At 28.2% G+C, this 24213-nt stretch overlaps 1 protein-coding gene across 1 annotated transcript in view; it reads left to right on the forward strand.

Annotated features, from left to right (window-relative positions):
- Positions 1 to 24213, forward strand: part of LOC107451935 (uncharacterized) — a gene marked incomplete in the record, with an annotated part of 144271 nt that overhangs the window by 22947 nt on the left and 97111 nt on the right. Inside the window, 1 exon segment of the mRNA XM_043050349.2 lies at positions 7316 to 7343. Within this exon segment, the coding sequence (XP_042906283.1) occupies positions 7316 to 7343 (28 nt within the window).

Genomic DNA, 24213 nt, shown 5'->3' on the forward strand with positions numbered 1-24213 from the left:
AACTTTGCTGTACATTAATGCGATGGTGAGAAACTTAATTCCCCTTTAGTTTAAATAGTATGCATTTGTTATATGAAATTGTAATTCTTATATTTAGCGATGTAAGTTTGACACTTTACACTTCGTATGATGGAAACTTTATTTTGTAATATTAAATTAACTCTTTATCATTTATTTAAATGTAGATTATTTAATTGAACTTTGGTTTAAAAATTATACATTCGGTATATGAAACTATATTTAGTGATATAAGATTAGCATTTTCTATTTGTGAAACGCTAAACGTTATTTTGGAATATTAAATACACACTGATTAATTAATTTAAATAGGAATTACATAATTGCTATTAACTTCAAATAGTATATAGTATTAAATTATGATTTATATGTTAAACAATAAAAATATAATCCTTAAACTTAATACGATGTCTTGTAAACGTCATTTTACTGTGTTAAATACACAATGATCCATTATCATTGGTGGGGTAATATGTTATTGCACGTTAGCTTGCAGAGTACATAAAAAAAAAAGTTTGAATATTTAGGATACAAATTCAATATTTAATGCGATGTAATGCAATTTTTTTTAAGAATATTGCACTTTTTTAAGAATAAACACATTTTCATAAATACAAAGAAGAAATATATAACTGCCCTTTTACTTAAATTGTATATTTTTCAAACACAAATACATATTGCTGGACTGAAAAAAAAATACGACCAGAACTACCAGAAAAGAGTAAAATTTACCGCTTTTCTCGTTCTACACCCAAAGGTTTAGTAATTTTTACTGTAGCACTTTGGTAATGGTTTTGATAAAATTAACAATAAAATATGTCTTTATAATGTGTGATGAAATTTGGTAAATGTGGTAAAAGCTGCTAATTTTATCATAATACCTTAGAGCATGGTATGAATACCATTTATTCTGTTAAATGTATTTTTCAGCTTTGCATTTTTTACTAATCGTGTAATAATAAGAACTATAATTTTGAAAACCAGAATTTCCGGTAAAGTGTTACCACATAAACGCAAAAATGACCAAATGAATTGTTGAAATTTCGTATATATTTTTTATTATCCAGAATTATGTTTTTTATTAACAGAAATTTCATTGCCATAGAGAACAGTAATTTTATATGATTTTTTTTTTTCTTCATGAGCAATTTTAATCATTAAGTAAATTTATCCTAAATCGCAGTTTTAACCATTTTTCAACTAGCCTGAAAGCCCGAATTTCAAGCACAGCTATTTTTTCCTGATGTCAAGACAAGCAAGAATTGTTTCCCTGAATTGTAAAACATCGATCGACTTTAACTTTTTAAAAACTACAAAGAGTAAAATATCAAAATAAAATTAAAAAAATTAAAAATTTCGCTTATAGGTTGATTAAAAGGAGAACCTAATTCTGAACTGAAAGACATAGAGCTCATCATTTTTGTAATTTTATTATAAATTTTTATTACCACCGAAAAATCTCCACCCCCCTGCATCTTTCGAGAGTGATGCGCTCTACGTATTTCGTTTTAGGTCCAACAAGAATAAGATTATGAATGTATTTTTATTGCATTTGCAAAACGTTGTTCTTAAAATATTTATTTTATCAATAAGAAATCAGTAAGATTACTGTAAAATCCTTTGTATAAATAATATAGATTATTCTAATGCAAAAAAAAGTTAAAAACACAACTAAATCAATGATAAACATATATCTTTGTTATAGACTAGTAATCATGTCCTCATTTTTGTTTACTAAAATTTTTTTCCAAATTTTGTTGAGATTAGGAGATTAATTTAAGACTTTTTACACAATGTTCTTACTTGTTTAAACGTTATAATCGTGATATAATCGTCATATATATTTTGAAATAAAATTTAAAAAAAAAGTAAAATAGAAAGAAACCAGAAAAAAAATGAATTATTCTAGCCAATTCTTCTTTACGTAAAATCTTTCTCATTATTTAAGATCAAACCTTACATACCTTCTATGGAATCTTGTTTTTTTATTATTCATGATAAAAGATTACTTCAAAATTGTGTCAAGGTGCGATCCTAACAAAACTTGTTTCATTGCACTCAAAGTGAAAAACTTACATTTTTTGACCAGATAACATCAGCTTTATTTCGAAAGGTTACGTAAAAACCCTTTTCGAACGAAATTAGGAAAAAAAATGGCTCATCATTGGATAAAACCATATCTGTTTTTATTTCAATTTTAAAAAGAATTTTAACTTTAATAGGTTAATTAACTTCACTGAAAACTCAGATTTGTTTTTTTTTTTTTTTTTTTTTTTTTTTTTTTTTGCATTTTAGTTTGCAGTTGTCTTTAACTCTCGAATCTATCTTTATATTTTAATTAAAAATTGCAGTTTTTATTAAAATAACAATAACGAAAACATTTTAATATTTTTCAGCAACGATTCAATTAGAGAATTGTTAATAAAAAAACTGAAAAAACTTGATTCTTAAAACAGTCTTGGGTAGAGCTTTCGTTATTTTTGACTTTGAAATTATTTAATTAGCAATCTGTCCTAATTTTAACAAATTTCCTTATTAAACTAAAAACTAATTTTCCTTATTAAATTGTGTGAGGTTTCTGATCTTAAAAAATGAACTTTTACTTCAGAGCGCAAAAATAGCTCCTCCCCTGTCATTTTTAAAACAGAAACTCTTTTTTATTTATTTATTATATATGATCCCTTAAAATTCCGGGTGATTGTAAAAAAATTGCGTAATGAAAGAAAAAAAGGATACTATAAGCATCAATCAAATGGTATATCATGTGGAACATTGTGCACTATTAAACGCTGTTTACATTGTGAATCTTTGGCTAAGCCCACTTATTTTTAAATTAATATTAAGTTTAAAAATATCAACAATTTGGGAAAAAAGTATATATTTCTTTTTTTTTAAAGAAATCATCGCTCGCAAATCTTCATTAAGTTTTAAATAACATTACAATATGCTTCAAAAAATGAAACGATCACATTGAGAGAGAAAAAAGAAAGCTAAAAGCTCCCAAATCATATTATTTAAGAAAAAAGCGCAAACGTTTTTTATGCATAACATACTGTATACCTTATGTAATTATAGATTAATTTTTTCAACTATAACAACAGTTAACATATATATACTGAGAAAAAAAAGTATGGTCTAAACCACCGGAATATCTTAAAAATTATTGTGCTTCTGGTTCTAAGGGAACACCAAAAATTTTTACCGAAGCGCTTTGGTAATGGTTTTTATAACATTAACAATAATATATGGTTTTTTTAATTTGTGATAAAAATTTGGTAATTTTATCATGATATCATAAAGCATGACATAAAAACTATTTATGGGGTTAAATTTACTTTTCAGTTTTACATTTTTTGTTAAATGTATGGCAATAAGAACTATAATTTATATAATCCATATTTTTTTCGGTAAACCGTTACCATTCGGAAGAAAAATTTTATAAAATGACTGGTTTAAATACCGTATATTTTGGTTTTATTACCAGTGTCGTGATGAAATTACCAAATTTCACCACATATACGAAATTTATCGTATATTATAAAATAATATTTTATTCTTAATTTTGCTAAAAATAATCGAGACAAAAAAGAAACACGGAAAATTTTACCATATTCTATTTTTGACCATTTTTTTTCAGTGTAGAAATGAAAATCTTATTTTAACTTTATTATGCTTTTATATTTATATTCTAATATTTCTTTTTCAATCTATTTTTATTAATTTAATCTATTATTTATTTTTTATATTTATTGAAAAGATCTCCAGATAGCACCTTAATTTTAAGAAGCAAAAAAAAAAAAAAAACTTCAAAAAGAGTTTTAGATGAATAATCTCCATTTTAATATGTAAATCTCTTAATAAGTTTTGAAAGCGTTTAACGAATTCTATTATAAAACAGAATATTTTAATACATTGAAAGAAAGAATGTGAATGTTTTATAATTGGTTAGATTTCATCTTTTGATGCCGTGTTATTATGTTTCAAGCATATCAAACATGCGTATTCAATAATTTTGAGTATTTGTTAAGAATATTTTCGTTTACATTTTCTTTCACGTTTTTGGGCCATAACGTAATCTACGCCTAATGATTCGACCTTCGCTATAATTAAATAATATATATCGTATCACGTTATTCGGAAATAAATAAATAAATTAGTTCAATGAAACTGCATTTTAACTTCCGCTCTAATTCTAAAATTATAAATACAATAACTCCAACAGGATACTAATTATAAACAATTCGCTCACTAAAAGGTTTTTTTATCATTGGCAATATGTTATTATCTGAAAAATACCCCATTTAGTAGAAGGAAATATCTTTACGTTAGCTGATTATCGATTAACTTAATATTAACATTTTTGATGGAGCCGCGATGGCTCAGGGGATAGAGCGTTTGCTTTCCATTGAGGTGACCCGGGTTCGATCCTAGTTTTAGTATTCAGTTACAAAAATATTTATAATTACTGCAGGATAAGATACACAACAATAAAAACTCAGAAAAGTAATTTCTAAGGGACAATATAAAGTAAGAATCATTAATTTAAGATGCATATACTCACAAATTTGGGAAATGAAATTAGTTTATAAATATATCAATAATTCATACTCGTAGTAAAGGCAGAATATTAAAGCGAATTCAAATTAGGCTCAACGGAACCAAAACGAATAGAAAATATATATTACAAAATCATTTAAAACAGTTCGTAGAAGCTTAGAAAACTAAAATACAAATATACTAATAACACAGTTGAAAGAAAGCATACATATTTTATCGACGAACTTTTGTTTTAGTAAATATATAGAAACGTTGAGACTCTCGCCAGCTTGCATTCAAATGTAAACAATCTACAGACGATATCTAAAGCGCTCCAAAGATATTATCTAAAACATATAAAGCGTTTTAGGAAGAGAAAGTATTTAACGTTTGGTGTGAAAGCGAGTGAACTTGGTGTAAACTTTTTCCATTATAAGAGTTTTTGATTTATATACGCTTTTTAAATTGTATATGAAACTCGATTTACTGTTAACTTGGAAATAAGTGTTCCTTCACAAAATTTTTTGGTTTAAGTGTCATCAAATTCGGAAAAATTGTAGACAATTTTTTGCACTGTGAAGTATTTTAATTTTTTTTAATCAATTAAATCCATTAAATTAAATTTTTATATTACGCAAATAATCACGTTTAACAGAACATGGTTAAACTCAAAAATCTGAAAAGCACTTTAAAGTTTTTAAATTAATAAAATTATTGCTTAGTATATAAAGTATTCGAGAAACATCTAAAGCATTAGTCTTCGTAATTAGAGAAATGTCTTTAAATTAGATATAATTAAGTCTTTTAAAGTAATTGAAGTCTTGGTGAATGACATGTTTTAGTTAAGAACTAGCTCCATTTATAAATTCATTAGCTCCATTAATCCGTTAGCTCCATTAATAAATTGCATACAGTTGTAACAGTTAATCAGAGAGGAATCAAAATAAAAGCAGATCACCAGAATGACTTTAGATATAATCATACAATTCAGCTGCATTAAAAAACAATCTTAATGGTTCAGGAGAATGAATTTAAATATAATAGTAAATTTGCTCAGACGATATTGTCAATAACGAAATAAGACGCAAACGAATTTCTCTGATTAAATATACCTTCTTTCGACGGATTTAGATTTTTGGCACCAAACTGTCGAATGTAACCGCAATATGGAGAAAATGGATAAGCAAAAAGTCTCGATAAATTGCTTAAATGTTTGGGCCTCTAAAAGTTAATTCACTTTTTGCATATTTTTCAATATCTCTTGCGGGTTTTGTTAAAGAATCATTATTTTTTTAGGTTTCTATAAAACTAGTTTGTCTACTCCAAGCAAAAAAGGAGCATTTTTTATTATTATTTACTATTTTTTATTTACAAACGGTCAAAAACTATTTGAGTGATGAGTCAATGTATTTTTAAATCATAAATTCCAAAGTTCGAAGGAAATCTTCCGAATAGTTGCTAAGGAAAAAAAATATAAAGTATATATTCTTAGATGACGAAAGACGCAAAAAGTGAAATTAACATTATTGGTCCATTATTTTCGAACGCTTTCTTTACCATACTATTAAAACCATATTTTCCAACTGCGACTATCTTGTATATTCCAAGGATCTAGAGTCCAAATAAATCGAAAAGAGGTTTATTTTTTCAGTAAAATGTGCCGTTTATTTTTGCCGTGTCTGATATCGTAACTCAAATTATCACCAAGATTAATTAATTAGCATATTTAAGGTTAGCCTTTTGAATCGTTAAGAGCTCAGCACAGTTAGCGTCAACCCATACCAGCGTCAAAAAATGTTTAAGGTTGCCTTTTTTTTTTTGTACTTAGTAAATTCTCAAAAGTTTAAAGAACAGCCGTGGGGGTTAAGGGGATAAAGCTATCGCCTTCCAATGAGGTGAACCAATTTCCAATCCCAGCAATGGCTGTTTGATACGAATTCCGCATCCGGATCGCACCGACCACAGTTCTGAGGTAAAATAGCCTCAGTGTTAGACGGATCATGGGTTAGAGTCCCCTTGACGTAAGGACAGTCGTGGGAAGTTTTCATGATTTTTCTTTCTATGTAACGTAAATACATCTTAGCTCCATCAAAAAGTCTTCCACGAATCTTCTCCCAATACTTGATCCAGCAGTTCCCTTGTTTTCTGGATTGGGTTCCAAACTACAAGGCTACAGAGCTGAACATTAGTACCTGTTCAACGATGGTTATAAAATATAAAAAGTGTAAAGAGATATTTAAAAAGAAACCATCATTCTTGCGTGCAAAAGAATTTCAAATCAGTTTAATTTTTTTATAAGCAATGACTATAATGATCTAAATATGAAAATTTTTCATATAAATATTTCCAAAACAATATATTCTTTTTCTTTCAAAATAGGTTCTTATCTGGAAATGTTTAAAGGACCAAATCTTTTTTATTTTACGAGAAAACTAAAACATTTTCATGATTCTATAATTTATTTCGTTTCACGCTTAACGAGATGTAAATACGTAAGGACTATAGCTAAATTTAATGGCTCTGTGTATTAAATGTGTTGCAAATTTAACTCTGTGTTGTAAATTTGTGTAAACTTGTAACTCTGTGTTGTAAATTTAAATGGCTAATTTTCGGGCTCTTTAAACTATTTTACTAAAATAATCTGAAATCAGAAATATCTAACAAACAATAAAAAATCTCTATGCATTTTTTAACAAAAAAATTTACTAAAAGTTATGAAGTATTCATTTAATGCAATTAATTTTTTTGTTTTTTATTTTAGGGTAACTCATTACTACAATGCCCAGATGGTAAGTTCATATTTTATTAATTCTGTTTTACATTTGCTTAACAATTCATACCGATAAATTTATGTTTCAAACAATGTTTAATTTATTTTCTTTAAAAATTCTTATTTACGTACGTATTAAAATGTTAACAGTAATTTACTTCAACTCGCTGTATGAAAACAGTTTCGAGTTTCAAAATAGTTTCACTATGTCTATCATATTTTACACGTTTATTATAGTGCTTAAAATATAACTTATTACATTAAGTTTATAACTACAGGTAAATACAGTGAAATTTATCACTTAGACATAAAGTGAAGAAAAAAAATTAACTAAGTTGAAGAGGCTGAATTTCATTTTCTAAAGCAGAGGTTCTCAAACTTCTAGTTTGTTAAGTTTCCCTTTGAAACTCAATACTCAATAAAGAACAATTAGTTTTAGCTCATTTTTAACTATTTTTTTATTTAATTAATTAAAGTAATTAAATTTAAATTTTGCGCATATATATGAGATTTATATATATGTGTTTAGTAAATCGAAAGACCGATTCAAAAAGTTTCATTTTGAGGCAAATTTTGCGATTGCGAACAGCAAAAACATGCATGAAGAAAGGATTATGAAAATATTTTCAAGACAAAAATTACAGATACACATTTTTTCATTTTATTATTTTGATAAGATTGCAATGTCACTCATTTTTCTGGATTTCGTTAAACGAAAATTTCATGAGAAGAACGGATTTTGCACAATGAGATGGTATTTGATTTACGTTTGGATTGTGTTGTCTTTTAACACTGAATTTGTGTTGTTAAATAACGAGCAAGAAATTGACACATTGAATGTTGACTTTATTTTAGTATAGTTAGTGTTATACCTGAACGTTGAAAAACAATTGATACTCTTTTTCTTTTCTTCCACTGCCCACATTTTCGTATGATCGGATTGTGTCGTCTTTTAACTTTGAATTTGCGTTGTTAAATAACGAACAAGAAGCTGACACATGGAATGTTGACTTTATTTTAATATAGTCAGTGTTTCTCATGAACGTTGAAAAACAATTGATTCTCAGTTTTTTCCCATTGCCCACGTTTTTTACGTTCGAACTGTGTTGTCTTTTAACATTAAATTTGTGTTGTGAAATAACGAGCTAGAAGCTGAATGTTGACTTTGTTTTAGTACAGTCAATGTTTCACCTGAATGTTGAAAAACAATTGATACTCGATTTTTTTCCTTCCATTGACCACCGAGAGAGCAAAAAATCATAATATTAAAAAGAAATTTCAATTTTTTTTTCTTAAAGAAATATTTTGAATTTGATATTTTAAAATATACTCTATTTTTTTTATTTTCTCAATTTTAAAACGTCGTCTAACATTTCATCTTTTCGTAGAGAACTTTAAATTCGAAAACTTTCTCTTTGAGAACTTTATTTCTCAGAACATAAATCATTAAGAGAAAAAACATAAAGAGCAAAACTCTTACATCATTTTTTACGAATAATTTATGCTGTTTACGTTGAAAATAATATTTTCAATGAGTAGTATATAAGAAAGTTGTGTACAAAAAGGAAATAGTTTGACCTTTAGAATGCATGTTAGCCAAAAAATGAAAGTTAGCATAAAAGTATAAAAGAAGCTAGTGCTCATATTCTGTTTCAATTACACTATTACAAATAAACTATCTAATACTATGTATTTTAAACAAAATTTAAATGTTTCCTGCGAATATAATTTCTCTACTGTATCGAAAATTGCATAAACTTAGTTTAGATGGTTGATTTGTTTCAAATAAAATTTAATTTCAGCTAAAATAAGGTTGAAATTCATTTTCATAATAAATGTTTCAATAGCTAAAGGTAAATACATCACTAATCAATAGTAGTTAAAATTCGCGTTTATTATTGAAGTAATTAAACTATGCAGAATGATAAAAAAAACATTCAATGACTTCAATATTGATTTCGTGACTAAATTTTTTTTAATTTAATTTGACACAGCAATAAATATTTTTTGTCATATTCAAATTTTATCAACTTTAATAATTCCTGTTCAAAAACAATTTTACTAAAGCTGACCATGTAAATCATAAACTATATGTATAAAATGATATGTAAAACGAAAAAATATAGCTATTTCCTTCGTAACTCCTAAATTGTTGGATTATACTAAATGTCTCTACAAAACCACAATTCCGATTGTTAAATTATGATTGAACATTTATTTCAATAAAGTAATGTTATGTAATAAAATAATGCAAAATATTGAATTGTTCAATATAGAGAAAAAAATTACCACCCATCACCGTACTGCATGATAATAACATTTTTGACGAAAAAAAAAGTGTAAAAAATTCTGGTTAGTAAAACCAAAATATTCGGCATTTAAACCTCGCATTTAGTCATTTTTGCTTTCATTTAAAAACGGTTTACCGTAAATTCTGGTTTTCAAAATTATAGTTCGTATTTTTACCACATATTTAATAAAAAAATACAAAGCTGAAATACAAAGTAAATTTAACCGAATAAATGGTTTTTATACCATGCTCAAAGGTATCATGATTACCACATTTTACCTCATTTACCAAATTTTATGACATATTGTAAAATTATGTTTTATTGCTAATTTTACCAAAATAATTGCCACAGCGATTCGGTAAAAGTTACCGATTTTTTTCAATGTTCCCTTAGAACTAGGAACACGACAAATTTTACCATATTCTAGTAGCTTTGATCATGCTTTTTTTTCTTTCAAATTCAAGAACTTTAATTAATAAATTCTTATGTGATTGCTATGTCAGTATATAGTTGTGCTTTTATTTACTCTCACTTTAAATTATTGTATTGTTACGAAACACCTTTCCCAACACTAATTGTTAAATTGTCATGGAATAGCTTCTTAAATAAAATAATGTAGTTATTCTATTCTTTCAATCATTTAAATCATTGTATTGTATTAAACGTCTTTCAGCTATTTAAATTTTTATTCGACAGCTATTACAGTTAAATAATGTTGATATTCACTTCTAAAACTTATTAGTTTAATAAGTATAGAATGTCTCTCCAAAACAATTCTAATGGTTGAATTCGTCTCTGTTATTTGTTCTTTTTATCCAAATTGCTCATGAACGTCTAGTTCGTGTTATCGCTTTCCAACTCTACAATCGAAATTGCTTATTATCCTCAAAAGGTGAAAGAAACAATACTGAAATACGACCCCACCAATGTCAAGGCCCACCGATCACTCTTCTCTTTCGATGTTTTAAGAAAGGTATCATATTATAGGCGCATGACAATAGTTTTTAAACTTCCCTTTGTTTCTGAACATCTTAGTTTACCAAGACGTCTCTTCGTGAATAATTTTACCTGTGAAATGTTGTAGGTCACATTCTGTTTTGAAATGTGACCTACACCCGGATGGTTAAAGCTATTTACACGTTTTTTTCCATTTTTCCCTTTCCAAAATAAACAGCATATTGCTACTCAACGCCGTTTTTCAAACCTTGACCTTAATCTGGAATTAAAATGATTAAAGAAAAATAGATTAGTTCTCAATTATTATGTTATTAGTTATTATCTAAAATTATTTTAGTTAAAGTTACTAAAATATGTGGAAAGTTATTTGAGTTTAAATCATAAAGTATACACGGAGAAAAAAAAAAGTATGGTCAAAACTACCAGCATATAGCAAAATTTATAGCCTTTCTGGCTCTATGGGAACATCGAAAAGCTCGCTAATTTTTACCGAATAGCTTTGCTAATGATTTTGGTAAAATTAACAATAAAATAGGCTTTTATAAATTGTGATGGCATTTTGTAAATTAGATAATATTTGGCAATTGTGTCATGATACATTAGAGTATGGCATAAAAGTCATTTATTCGGTTACATTTAGGTTTTAGTTTTGTCTTTTTTACTAAATTCATGGTAATAAAAACTATAATTTCTGATAAACTGTTACCATATGAATGGAAGAATTACCAAATGAATGGTTTTAATACTTTATATTTTGGTTTTATTAACCAGAACAATGTGTTTATTTTACCAGAAATGCCACTATTTTAATTTTACCTGAATATTTTTTTTCGTGTAGGTTTAAGCATTGATTATAAGGTTAAGATATTCAATATGCGTAGTGAGTATAGGTTATTACGTTTGAGTTACTTACGTTAAAGCTAAGCATTATTTTTCAAACTTTTATTTGTAATGATATCCAAAAATTAGTACATTCAGGCAGGGATATTCATGATACTTTGGTAAAATTTTTTAAATAAGGAAAAGGGAAAGTTTTATTAAACAGAAACAGTGAGTTTAGTTTATAAGTCTCGGTATTAAAATCATAAATTTTAAAGTTATCATGCTAAGCATAAGCAGTATTAAGAATAAATATTTAAATTAAGTATAAGTATCAAAAGTTACTAAATAAACGTATTAAGTTTTTAAAATTAAGTATACATGTTTTAAATTATTAAGAATGAGCATTTAGTAATTATTCACGTGACGTTTAAGTTAACGCTTATGAAGTTAGTGTAGGATTAACATATGTACTTAAGTTATTGTATATAGAAGGTTTAAAGTTTTCCCCCAAGATTTCTTGATTTGATTCCACTCCGCAGCTTCTTTTCCAATTCTTCATATTCTCCTTCTTCAAGGCATCTTCACAACACTTTTTGCGCCCAACAGTTTTTTTTTTCTCTCTTAGTTGGTCTTTTTTGTGCCAAGCAGCTTCTTTCTCTCAGTTGACTCTTCCCACTGTTCCTTCGCACTTGAATTAACGTAACAATATCTTTCCAAGTCTTCCACATTTTACCATGCATGTCCTTAACACTGTTTGAGCCAAGCAGATTCTTTCTTCGGTTCCTCTCACTATTCCTGAAGACTTAAAATTTTAAGAAATAAACGCGAATATAAAACTCTTATTCTGTCCCCAATCTATAGCTTATTCTTGAAAGTGAATTGTCTTCTCAAATTTTTCCATTCTCTTCTTAAAAAGTTCTTTATGTTCTTATTCATTGAATGAATAGAATTCTTTTGGTCAAGAACAGATTTATTTGCTGGTGCTTTCCCTCCTGATATATTATTCTTTTCAAATCAGTTCTTCTGTTTGAACGATATTCTTGAAGTAAAATGTAAGCTTTTTTTTGCGGAAAAATTCTCTCCCTCTGTGAGAGTTTCGATTTATCTTGCTCCTATTGAGTCTTTTTTTTTTACCACTCTTAATTATCGTTCTTTCATATCGTCCCAATCAGTTCAATCTTTTACTGTTTGTGAGTGAAAGGAGCTGTCGGGGACTTCATATGAATTTTTGGTCTAACACTTTCCTCATGTTACTCTTCACTTTTTTTCCCCTTCATTCTTTTCATCTGCTCGATCTTTAGATTTTTGTGCGAACTCTGAACTATCGGAGACATCTAATGATGTTTTTTTTTTTATCTCAACACTTTCCTCTTGTTACTCTTCACCTTTTCTTCTTTTAGTTTTTTCTCCCTCAAACGATAATTGCTCGATATCGAAAATTTCTAGAAATTGACGTAGCATTTTTCTTTTATTTTCCGCTTTTTTTTAGAAACTCTCCAACAACTATATTTTCTCCCTTGATCTTAACACTGAAGTATTTGTCATTTTCATAGAATTTATAGTGAGAAGACTTCTTCGACTGTCTTGATTTTGATCTAAAATAGAAAAAAGCTCATTTTTAAAAATAAAAAAAAATTAAGAAAGTTAATGCGCGTAACAAAAAATTTGTCCTTCTCGTTAATTAATTAAAATTATGCATTAATTACTGTTTAAACATTTTTTTAAACTTCATTGTATTTCTTATGCATTGAATTTTTTTTCATTCTCTTAACCTAATTCTAGATATTCTAAATTCGAAAATTTTATTCATGTTTGTATAAGAAAACGAACAATATTTTAATTTAAAGCAAATTTCGAAGTCAAAATTAAATTTTCGAAAACATATTTAAAATTTTAGGTTTTTAAACTCGATAATTAGAAGCATGCACTGAGCAAATATGTTGAACTTAAATCCACATATGGCATTATACATTAACTACTATTATTAAATTTTAAATTTTTTTAAATTCCTTTAAATGGAGGCTAGGTGCAGATATTCCAGCTTGGTTGAAAGTTTATGTATATCAAGACGGTAAAGAGAGAAAATTGATAATAAAATTATTCCTCCACAACTTGTTTTCAGGAAGATAAAAAGGTTAAGGCGCAACCTTTTGCTTAGGCAATAATTTTCCTTCAGTTTTGCTCAATTACCGTTTCTAGTTACCATGCCATTCCCTTCTGTCTTTGATTGTAATGACGAATTTCCGCTACTTCGAGTTTCCGTTACTTGCGCTTTCCGTTATGTGATTTGTTATTGGTTTATTTTTATTTATCTTGGTTTATTTTCAAATCGCAACATATAAGAGGGGTCTTCGATTGTAAATTATTACCGATAAAAAGATCAATTACTTTTAGGATTTTTTAAGAATTATGACATATAAGGATTATTTTTTTTCCTAAGAAAAAGTTAATCGTGTAATTTACAATAGTAAGAGCATGTTTTGCTTATTCCAAAAACAATTAAGTGAAGTGGTTTTAATATCATTTTTTTCTCTTTTATGTCTCACTTTTAACCTTCAATAACCTTTTAAGATTTGACCTACTTATTTTTCTTGTTTAAATAGCTCAAAATGTAAAAAGCAAGCTATTTTGCTATGAATCTAAGAAATTATAGATCAGCCATTCACACTAGAATACATTGTTATATTTAAGAAATAGTTTTATGTTTGGAATAAAGCAGCTGGATATTTTTAATATTAAAATGGTAGCTAAGAGAAGAAATTTTTTACTCAATTTAAACTTGGTTTAAAATAAATATATTATCACTGCGCATATATTTGATTAATATCTAGCCCACACAAGCAAGCTCGGTATGAATGGGTTAACAACATACCCTCCTACAATTCAGACATCCAGCTAATTTTTTTTAATTAAAAGTGAAAATTATTAAAACAAATAAAGATTCCTTAAAACTTTCATTAAAATAAGCATATGACTAGCACCGACCTTTTTTATACCTCTTTGAATTATTTACATGTAGTAGTGGACAAAATTCCTTTATTTTATATTTATCGAAATTATATTATACGTTACCATTGTTCCCGGAACAAAAAATATTTTCTGAAACTACGGAGATTCCGTATTTGTTGGAGGGTCTAACCTGGTGCGGAATTCGTATAGACCAGCCATCGCTAGGATTTGAACCTGGGTCGCCTTATTGGGATACAAACACTCTATCCCTGGAGTCAAAACGTCTCAAGCTAAATATTTTATATTTTATTTTATAACCATCGATGAACAGCCGATCCAATTGTTGAGTTTACGACTACTAATGTTCAATTCGTAGCCTTGTAATTTTGAACCCAATCCAAACGACAAGGAAACTCTTGGATCAATTATACTGAGAAATTTGCCTTCGTGCAGGACTTTTTGAAGAAACTAACCCGCATTTGCGTTACATGGAGAGGAAAACCTCCCAAGGTTAGCCCAACGACAAGGGAACTCTAACCAATGATCCGTCTACCACTTAGGACGTCAGCACTGTGGACAAGCTAAATATTTTACAGACTCAGCGTTGCACTATCTTTTAGAAAGCGAACTAAAAATTTCCAAATGAGAAACTAGCTTTCTTGGACACAGCCTATACTTCTGTGTAAGCTATGCCTGGACAACTAATGCTAACGAGCATCATCGTTGCCTTATTACGTCTATTAAAATTTTTTATAGCACTTTGAAACGCTATAAAGTTTGAAAAAAAGTTCATCAGCAAGATTTTTATTTAATATTAGAATTGTTACGTAATGTGTTAATTTAAACATGATTATTTAAACAAGTGTTAAGTGTTCAATTTAAACAATAAAACTTTGAATTGTAAGTTTTTCAAGAAATATATATAACTTTTTTTAATTTTTAATAATTTGAAGATTAGTGTCCTTTTTATTTTTCTAATATTTTTAAAAACATTTGCAAGTTTCTAATACATGTCATTTATAAAATTTATGTAATTTCTTTTTGTTTATTATTATTTATTATACCAACAAGAATTAAAAAATTTAATATATCATTTTTGTATTTTAGAACAGTTAAGATTGAAACCTATAAAAATACTCTTGCAATAATAAATATTTTTTTTTTTAAATTGTGAACTTGTTTTTTTTTTCTACATTATTATAGATCACTACGTGCAACAATAATAGAATCCTCATAATTGTTACGAATATTGATTTATTTTATTATCATGTAATATTTTTATTTTTTTTCATTATTTATGAATAGTGTTTTATTCACCCAAAGTCATATATGGCAGTTAACTCTCCTCTAAGAAGTCTTAAAAATCCGAGTTATTGTAACTTTTTTTTATATTCTCTTAAAAATTATCCTTGAATATAGCTTTAAGAAAATGTGTATTTGTCTCTAAAAGTGCACTATTATTTTGATTTGTTTATTGCCTTTGAAAGCTTGTTTAATCGGAATTCCTTATTTATTATTGCGAATTATTTCAAATTCCTAAAGTAAAAGTCAATCAAAAGAAAATGTTTATTTTCAAAAATAACCTTGATTCCACAGAAATGTCATTGTTAGAAGTTTGAATACTATGGATAAAAACCAATAAATAAAGTTTCTCTATCTACTGAACTAAAGGAAAAATATTTTTCCTTCCATCAAAAAATGCAGGAACCATTGAACCAATTTAAAAAAAAAAAAAAAAAGACTTTGTACAAATTTTTTAAGGTATCTAATAACTGTCCATGCCAAGTTTTACCACAAGTGTTTGATTAAATTTTAAATATTTATACTTTCGAAACTATCGCACTTATTAAATCCAGTGATATACAAAATTAAAGACAAGGTTTTGTTTTATTTAAAATGTTCAATGTGGTGGCCCTTTTTTTAAACTCTACAACGCACTGTAGGCCAGAAGACCATGATCTTTGGCCAAAAGTCAAAAATTAAATTTTCAACTAAAATACGTGTAGGCAGTTTTAATATAGCCCAAGTTAAGTATTCATAATCATTCCAAACATTATAATTTGCTTTTTGGACCGACGAGAGTACAATGTAGTGAAAAACATGTTTAAAAAAAATATTTAATGTAACTTTTAAATTTTTATTTCAGAAATACTATATATAGGAATTTCACCTTACTGTTACATTTTTATCAGAGTAATTAATTTGAAATTGTAGTACAATTTTTCAATTTGTTGGATTAGTTAATACTCTTGACAAACTTATAGTTTATATCTTATCATTTGACATTTTACTATGTTTGAATGACTTTCGAAAATTAGTTCCAAAAAGTTCCACGAGGTAATTAGCTAAATTTTTTTTTTGTTGTCTTCTTTGATGTTTCTTCTTTTGAAAAAACCTGCCCCATTTTGCAAGTATTGTAAAGGTGGACTAAATATACCGAAAAACAAAAATTATGTTTTTTTTTTTCATGTTTTCACGTTATTTTGTAATTAATTCGCGTTATTTCGTAACATTACTTCGGAAATATTTAATATAATTCTTTTCATTTTTAATATAAAATTACGAAAATTATTATATTTTCATTGCTATATTTAATTATTTAAACGTACTTGTTTTTTTTTGTTTTTTTTTGTTTTTTTTTTTTTGCTCACCATATTTTAGCCGCCATTTTTTTGGTATTTTAGTGTATACTTTTAGTGTATTTCAAAATTTCAACTATGAATTCAATTTACCTGCACATAGAAACCCCTAAATAAAAAAACCCCAAATTTGAAACAAATTTTATCGAAATACTAATTTTGGCCACGAAACCTTGGATGCTGGCCCACTGTGCAACGGCCTAATTTTTAATCATGTTCCCTACAAAAATTATGTAGTTTCACACAGTTAATTCGGTTTTTTGGCCCTCAAAATATAGGAAGGGGTGGTAGTAATCTAGAAAATATGGTCCCAATAATTTCAGCTAGAGAGCGATCGGCTAGATTCAGCTAGAGCACTTTTTTCCCATTTGAATAGCATCAGAAGAGTCATGCTTTTAAATTTCCATTTCTCAAGAACTATTTGACTTATTTTAATTCAATTAAAATTTTAGATTTTGTCATTTAAGAGGACGCAGGACGTTCAAGAATGGGAAAAATCCTTCAAAAAACAATTCTTTGGTTTTTGAAATATTGAGAAAATTTACACTTTACTAAGTAATAGACAGCAAAACAAACCGTGTTTAAATCAGAGTTTTTCTTAAAGTGAGCTAAAAGATTGTGATTTTGTATATGTCCATATATCAATATGTACTTCTCATTGACAAAGTTGCTTTTTCTCGTAATGGAATATATCAATGTTTTCACAACTTCAAAAATTTTCTTGAAGAACCAGTTTTTATTTCATTATGTTATTAAAAAAATTTCAAATAATCTTCCATGTGTCTTGTTCAATTCTAAATGCATTTGATTAACTCAATATCTTAATTCAACTTTTTAATAATTGAAGAAACATAATTGAAGTGTGTTTTTTGAAAAGGTTTTTGGTGACAAAATGAAAATTTAATGTCTAGTTACGTTATATTTTTATACGATTACCATAACCACTTAAATTTATTAAAATGCCTATAAACAACGTATTTTGGTAAAAATTAAATTGAAAAGAATGAAATTCGTTCGCACGAAGCTTTTTAATTGCTAACAATTAAAAACCATATTTTAGCTATAACTTTAAAACTAATTTACTTCTATTTACTATTATTACTAAACAGACTTCTTGTCAATATTCTATTAATGTCTTGTCAATATTCTATTAAAATTTGAAAATGATCGAATAAAAATTGCACTTTTTTGTTTTAAACGTCCCGTGTCCCCTTAAAATTGTATAGTTAAAAATTTGCAAAAATTTTGGTATCTTAAAATATAAGAAAAGTTTGGTCATTGTTAAAATAAATAATTATGAAAAATTAATAAAATGTTCTTCAATTAAAAAAGTTTTGCAAATTTTCGAGAAATAAGCAATAAGTTCTGGAGAAACAAGCAAAAAGTAAACTTAACATTTATAAACCTGGGTTTCAACCCAACTCCTACCTAATCTATTAGAACCATATTTTTCAAATTGCGTACTTTCCTCCATATTTTAAGGGTCAATAATCCAAATCTGTCGTAGAAAAAAGGTTGTTTATTCAGGGAATCGCGTTTTTGTGTTCGATTACGTACCTGAAAATATCGTTTGCGCAAATTAATTACCATACTTAAGGTTAGTCCCTTGAATCTTTGTGCGTGAAAATATAACCAATATATCAAAAGGTTTTTCCCCTCTTTATTTTCCGCACTGTACTTTTTTAAAATAAAATTATCATCACGTTGTTGATTATACGATCTCCAAAAATTTCAAAGTAAGTCTTCCAAAACTCCAAAAAGAAAGTGATAGTAAAAATAAAAAAAACAATGGAGCTGCAAGATAAACATTATCATCGATAGACATCAAGATTCTTGTGATAACTGCAACCCTTCTTTGTTCTTCAAAATGCCTTTCTTTGGCATCAGAGGGATAGCAAAAGTCTTCGATGTTCCAAGTGAAGAGCGCAGCGGAACTAAGTGAGCTGATTTTTACCATTTGCCACACGCCAATGATTTTGAAGGTAAAGCTAAACAGTCATGAATGCAATCCGAGGAAAATTTATGATGTGACCCTCGCCCGTGTAAAAGTTCAAAAAGGTTTTTTATTGTTTATACTCTTGAGGATATTTAAATATGCAAACTAATTTCGTGAACGAAACGGAAACTAATAAAGAATATTTTCTTGTTAAGGCCATTCATAATAAGATGCGTAGAAAAGGGTTATGATACATAATTGCTAAGCGTAATGAGTGAAATCTGGTTGTTGGAAAAACGAAACATATTGGCCATATCGCTTAGTTCATTTATGCCAAAGCCGCCAATGCTTAATTAATTTATGCCAAACAATCGCCAGCCATAGTTTTTTCCAAAAACTATGAATGGCGATTGTTCGTTGTAATAAACTACAGGGGCGGATCTACCTAAGGGCTTTTTGGGCTGCAGCCCAGGGCCCCATGGATACAAAGGGCCCCAGTCCCCACTGAAAACAATAGGTGATATTTTGAATTTAAAAAAAATATCTAATATTAAAAAAAACTTATAAGGTTGGCAACCCCGAGATCAATCAACCCATGCATGTGCGCGTCTATCGAACGGAACGGGAAATTCCCCATCACTTGTTTTTGGCCAGTGTATTTTTTCGTGTCTATTACGGGGGACTTTCCGCCGAGCCGCTTAACGCCTACGTAATTTCTTTTCCGCACTTCTGCTCTCGTCGTCAAAGTGACAAACTTGTTTAGTTTACTAACTTGTTTAAAAAATCATGAAGATTCTAATGAACATAAGAAACCAATGTTAGTGTGGTTGACACAAAAAGAAAATAGACCTGTTTTAGACAAGCAGCTTCAGAAACAATTAAGAAAAGAAACAGAATATTATCACTATGTCCTAAAACAGGTTATTGCAGTGTTCAAATTTTAAGTATAAGGGACTTAGCATTTAGAGGTTCCGAGGAAGTATTTGGCTCTCCACATAATGGTAATTTTATGGGTGCTCTGGAGCTATTGGCAGAGTTCGATCCATTCATTCGTAAACACATTGAACAACGAGAGCTGAGACCAAAATCGATAATATCGTACTTATCAAAAACAGTATATGAGGAAATAATTGAGTTTATGGGCCAACAGATAATTAAACAAATTATAACTCAAATAAATAACGACGACACAAAGTATTATTCAATTGTGGTGGATTCTACTCCAGATCTATCTCACAATGATCAACTTGCTATTGTATTACGACACTATTTTCGGGGAAAAGTGTATGAAAGATGTGTATCCTTCATTAAAATTTGTAGTCATACTGGCTTACATTTATTTAATATTCTACAAGACGTCTTAGAAACAAATGGACTACTACTGGATAATTGTAGGGGACAATCCTATGACAACGCTGCTAATATGGCGGGTAACTACAATGGTGTACAAGCACTACTAAAACAAAGAAATAAATCCGCGGATTGTGTGCCATGTGCTGCTCATTCCCTTAAGTTGGTGAAGAATCTGTTAAGGTTGCAACCAAAATTGTGAACTTTTTTGGAGTAGTGCAAAAAATATACTTTTTCTTTTCTACTTCGACCCATAGGTGGGAACTGTTAAATCGTGAAACAAAACTCAAATTTACGTTAAAAAGTTTAAGACAGACTAGATGGTCTTGTCACTATGATGCTGTCAAAGCTTTGAAAAATAATTATGATGACATTATGAAAATTTTCGAAAGTTTCAGCGAAAATGAGGATGAGAAAGTTGATTTTCGGAAAGAGGCACGAAATTTATTCAATAAAATGGCGAAACTCGATACTGCAATTTTGATTATTTTTTTGGGAAGAAATTTTGGGGAGATTTAATTTAGTTAATAGAAAAATACAGAGCCCTGGATACATATATGTAGATATTTGATATAATTGTGATATTTGTGAAGGCGACAAGTTAATTGTGTCATTAAAAGATTTCGTGAACAACATAAGGCACCAATCAGATCAGAAGCTAAAGGAATACGAAGAGAAAGCTAAAAAATTAAGTACTAGTGTGGGAATTGACAACAATGACATAAACAAGAGACGCATTACTCCAAAATTTTCGGATAAGTCTACAGCTAAATTCTCAGTATACGGCGCAGAAAAATTTAAAAGAGACACTCTAAACGTTGTGTTGGATAAGCTGATTATGGATTTAAATAAAAGGAGCCAAGTCTATGAGATGTATAGCAAGAAATTCAAATTTTTAATGGATTTGCAAGACGAAAATATGGAAAACATAGATCGTGTACGTAATATTTTTTATTATTATCCAGAACACGTAGACGAGCATTTAATGAATGAGTGCATTCAGTTAAAATCTTATTTACTTCAGCCTAAGCCAGTCTTACACCTCTTGCAGTGAAATTTTTATGCTAATTTAAGAAAAGAAACTTGTTGATGTTTTCCAAATTGCTATACTATCTTAAAGATTTTTTTAACTTTACCAATCACTAGCTGTGAAGCGGAGCGCTCTTTCTCCAGGATGTCATATACAGAAAACAAATATAGGACAACAATGTCTAACCATCGACTAAATCATTTATCAACTCTTTCCATAAATTCTGATTTAACGAAGGACTTACAATGTGATGAGCAAATAAAGGAATTTGCAGCACGAAAATGCAGAAAGGTTGCTTTATAATTTATACAACATAACTACACATAACCTGTCAATTACTTTTGCAATAATGTTGTACAGTTGCTGTTTGTATACACAAATAAAAATAAATAAATAAAATTATTTTATTGTCCTATTTTTTTCTATATGCTTATCTACATCACTACAGAAAACAGTTTTTTTTTTTTGACAAAATGGCTATTAGGGCCCCTAAGTAGTTTCAGCCCAGGGCCCCACAAATTCACGATCCGCCCATGATAAACTATAAGGAATGTATGCTGTGTTGAATTTTTTTTAAATTAATTAACATAGTATGCGCCACTTCTATAATTATCTCAGTTCAAATATTTTAATCAGCAACTGTAATGATACATTGAACGAACTTATTACTTGTAATTTCTTAGGTGTTATGATTTATAAAAATCTAGACTGTGATAAAAAAAAAAAAAGAAATATCATTCCCCGTCCCGGGAAAAGATTACTCCGATGCGTCCGTTAAATAATAATCACAGAAAAAATATTTTAATAAATAAAAAAATGGTTGAAAATAATTATAGCCTAGAACTCTTAATTATTAAAAATATGAACTGAGATGAATAAGATTGGTAAAATAACATGAACTCATGATATGCGCAGCCGTTGAAAAAGAACAAGGAAAATATTTAATTAAATAACCACGTGCTTACGTAGTTATTTAACTAAATATTTTCTTTGTGATTTTTTTATTAATTTTAGTAAATAAAATAATAAAATTACTTTTTTCATGAAATCTCATAGAATTTAATTTTTATTCATTTATTCTATTTCATTATTATTATAATTAACATTATTTATTTGATTTGATTTGATTATTGTTATTATTTTGCTCTTTGCGTTAAGGTTTTTCGCTAATTTCAGATAAAACAAAAACAAAAAATTCAGGCATATTTTTTTTCAAATTGACTTCGTGAAGTTTAACACTTATAAACAAAATAACGAAATATTATTGAAAAATGCGGCTTTGGCATAAATGAATTAAGTTAGCTGCCAAAAGTTGCTTACATAATTAATAGGTTTTTTAAGTTTTAGGTTAAATAATTTTCAACATAAAATTGCTACATGAATTGTTTTTTTCACAAAGTCTCAGCTTAGAATCAACTCAAATCAAACACTTCATAAATTCTTGTCCCAGAAAAATCACAAAAGTTATTCTCTAAAATCTTTATATGATCTATCAAACTAATAGGGAATTAAAGGTTAAACAAAACAGTTAGATAAACAGTTTTTAAATTGTTTTGAAGCAGCCGTTTTGGTATTGAACCATAACGTGCTTGATTAGCTGACACTTAACTATGCGTAACCAATGCTACTTCCGCATTTAGGTTAAGTAAGTAATGATAACAACTTTAATTACGGCGTTGCTAATCAAAAGACTGCTACGAAAATATTATGAACTGTTATCGATTCACCCCTATTTCCTTCTTTTGATAATCTTCACTGATAAACGTTGCATTGTTGAATTGCTCTCCTGTCTTCGTTTCTTCAAGAGGACGCTATTCCACGGGAGAAACTTTCCATTGTGAATTCTCTTTCACCTCTGTAAGTAATTTAAAATTTAAAGCATAGAAAAGGTGAGTTCAGGCCAACCTAGAGTGAGCCATGGATTTTAGAAACTAAAAAGATATCTTCAAAATATCAAAATGAAAATAAATTATAGAACAATAACTTACGTTTTAAGCGTTGTTGCTGTTAAAACAAGCATTTCTTTTCTTTCTTAACAAACTCCTTTTGTTTTATTCTCATCTAAAAGCCCTTAGCATAAAAAGACCAAAAAAAATTATTTTTCTGCTGTTTAAAGTAAAATAGTTTTAAAATTTAAAAAAAAGCATAAATTAGAACCTCAAAACGATCTAAAATATGAAATACGTATTAAAGTAAAAGCATGCAAATGTTGCTCTACTATAACAATACTACATAAAATTAAGATAAATATTTAACAAACTTTCTATAAGTTCGTCTTCCAATTATCTTAAGACCATTGAGATCTTCATCAGCCTTGAGGCAGATGAGAAAGAAAAAGCAGACGTTTTTCTACGATGAGCTTTTCAACAAATTCCATCGCATTGCTTCCTGTTCCTGGATTCTTTACTCATACTGTTTGGATTAAAACAAATAAGTGACAAGGAAGAGGTACATGTTTTCTCAATTCAAGTTTGTCCAGGAAAAAGAAGAAAAAACTATCTTTGCGAAGAAAGATTAATGACTTTCCGAACTTGTTAAAAGTTCTTTTAATTTTCTTCCTAACTATCACTGCATAGCAAACGATTTTTTTCCCCTCCTTATTTTTGTTTTTTATCAGGTAGCGGAATCAAGTTCAAAACGTGTATTAATTTTAACAATTGCCGATTTCAACGAAATGTGTAAAATAACCTACTTAATTTTTATTTTTTGTCCCCATTTGAATGGCCTTATTGCATAACTAGGAGCGTACAATTACAGTGGATACACAAAATAAATATTTTACTTAATGGGATTATTTTGTTAAAAGAAAATATTTTTCTTTGCTTTAATTGGATTGAGTATTTAGATATCTTGTGTTCTTATATTCCTATTCGGTTTAAACATGCCTGCATTAAACTTCATAATTTTTTTGTATA

Source organism: Parasteatoda tepidariorum, chromosome 8 (genome assembly GCF_043381705.1).
Source record: "Parasteatoda tepidariorum isolate YZ-2023 chromosome 8, CAS_Ptep_4.0, whole genome shotgun sequence".
Classification (NCBI taxonomy): Eukaryota; Metazoa; Arthropoda; class Arachnida; order Araneae; family Theridiidae; genus Parasteatoda; species Parasteatoda tepidariorum.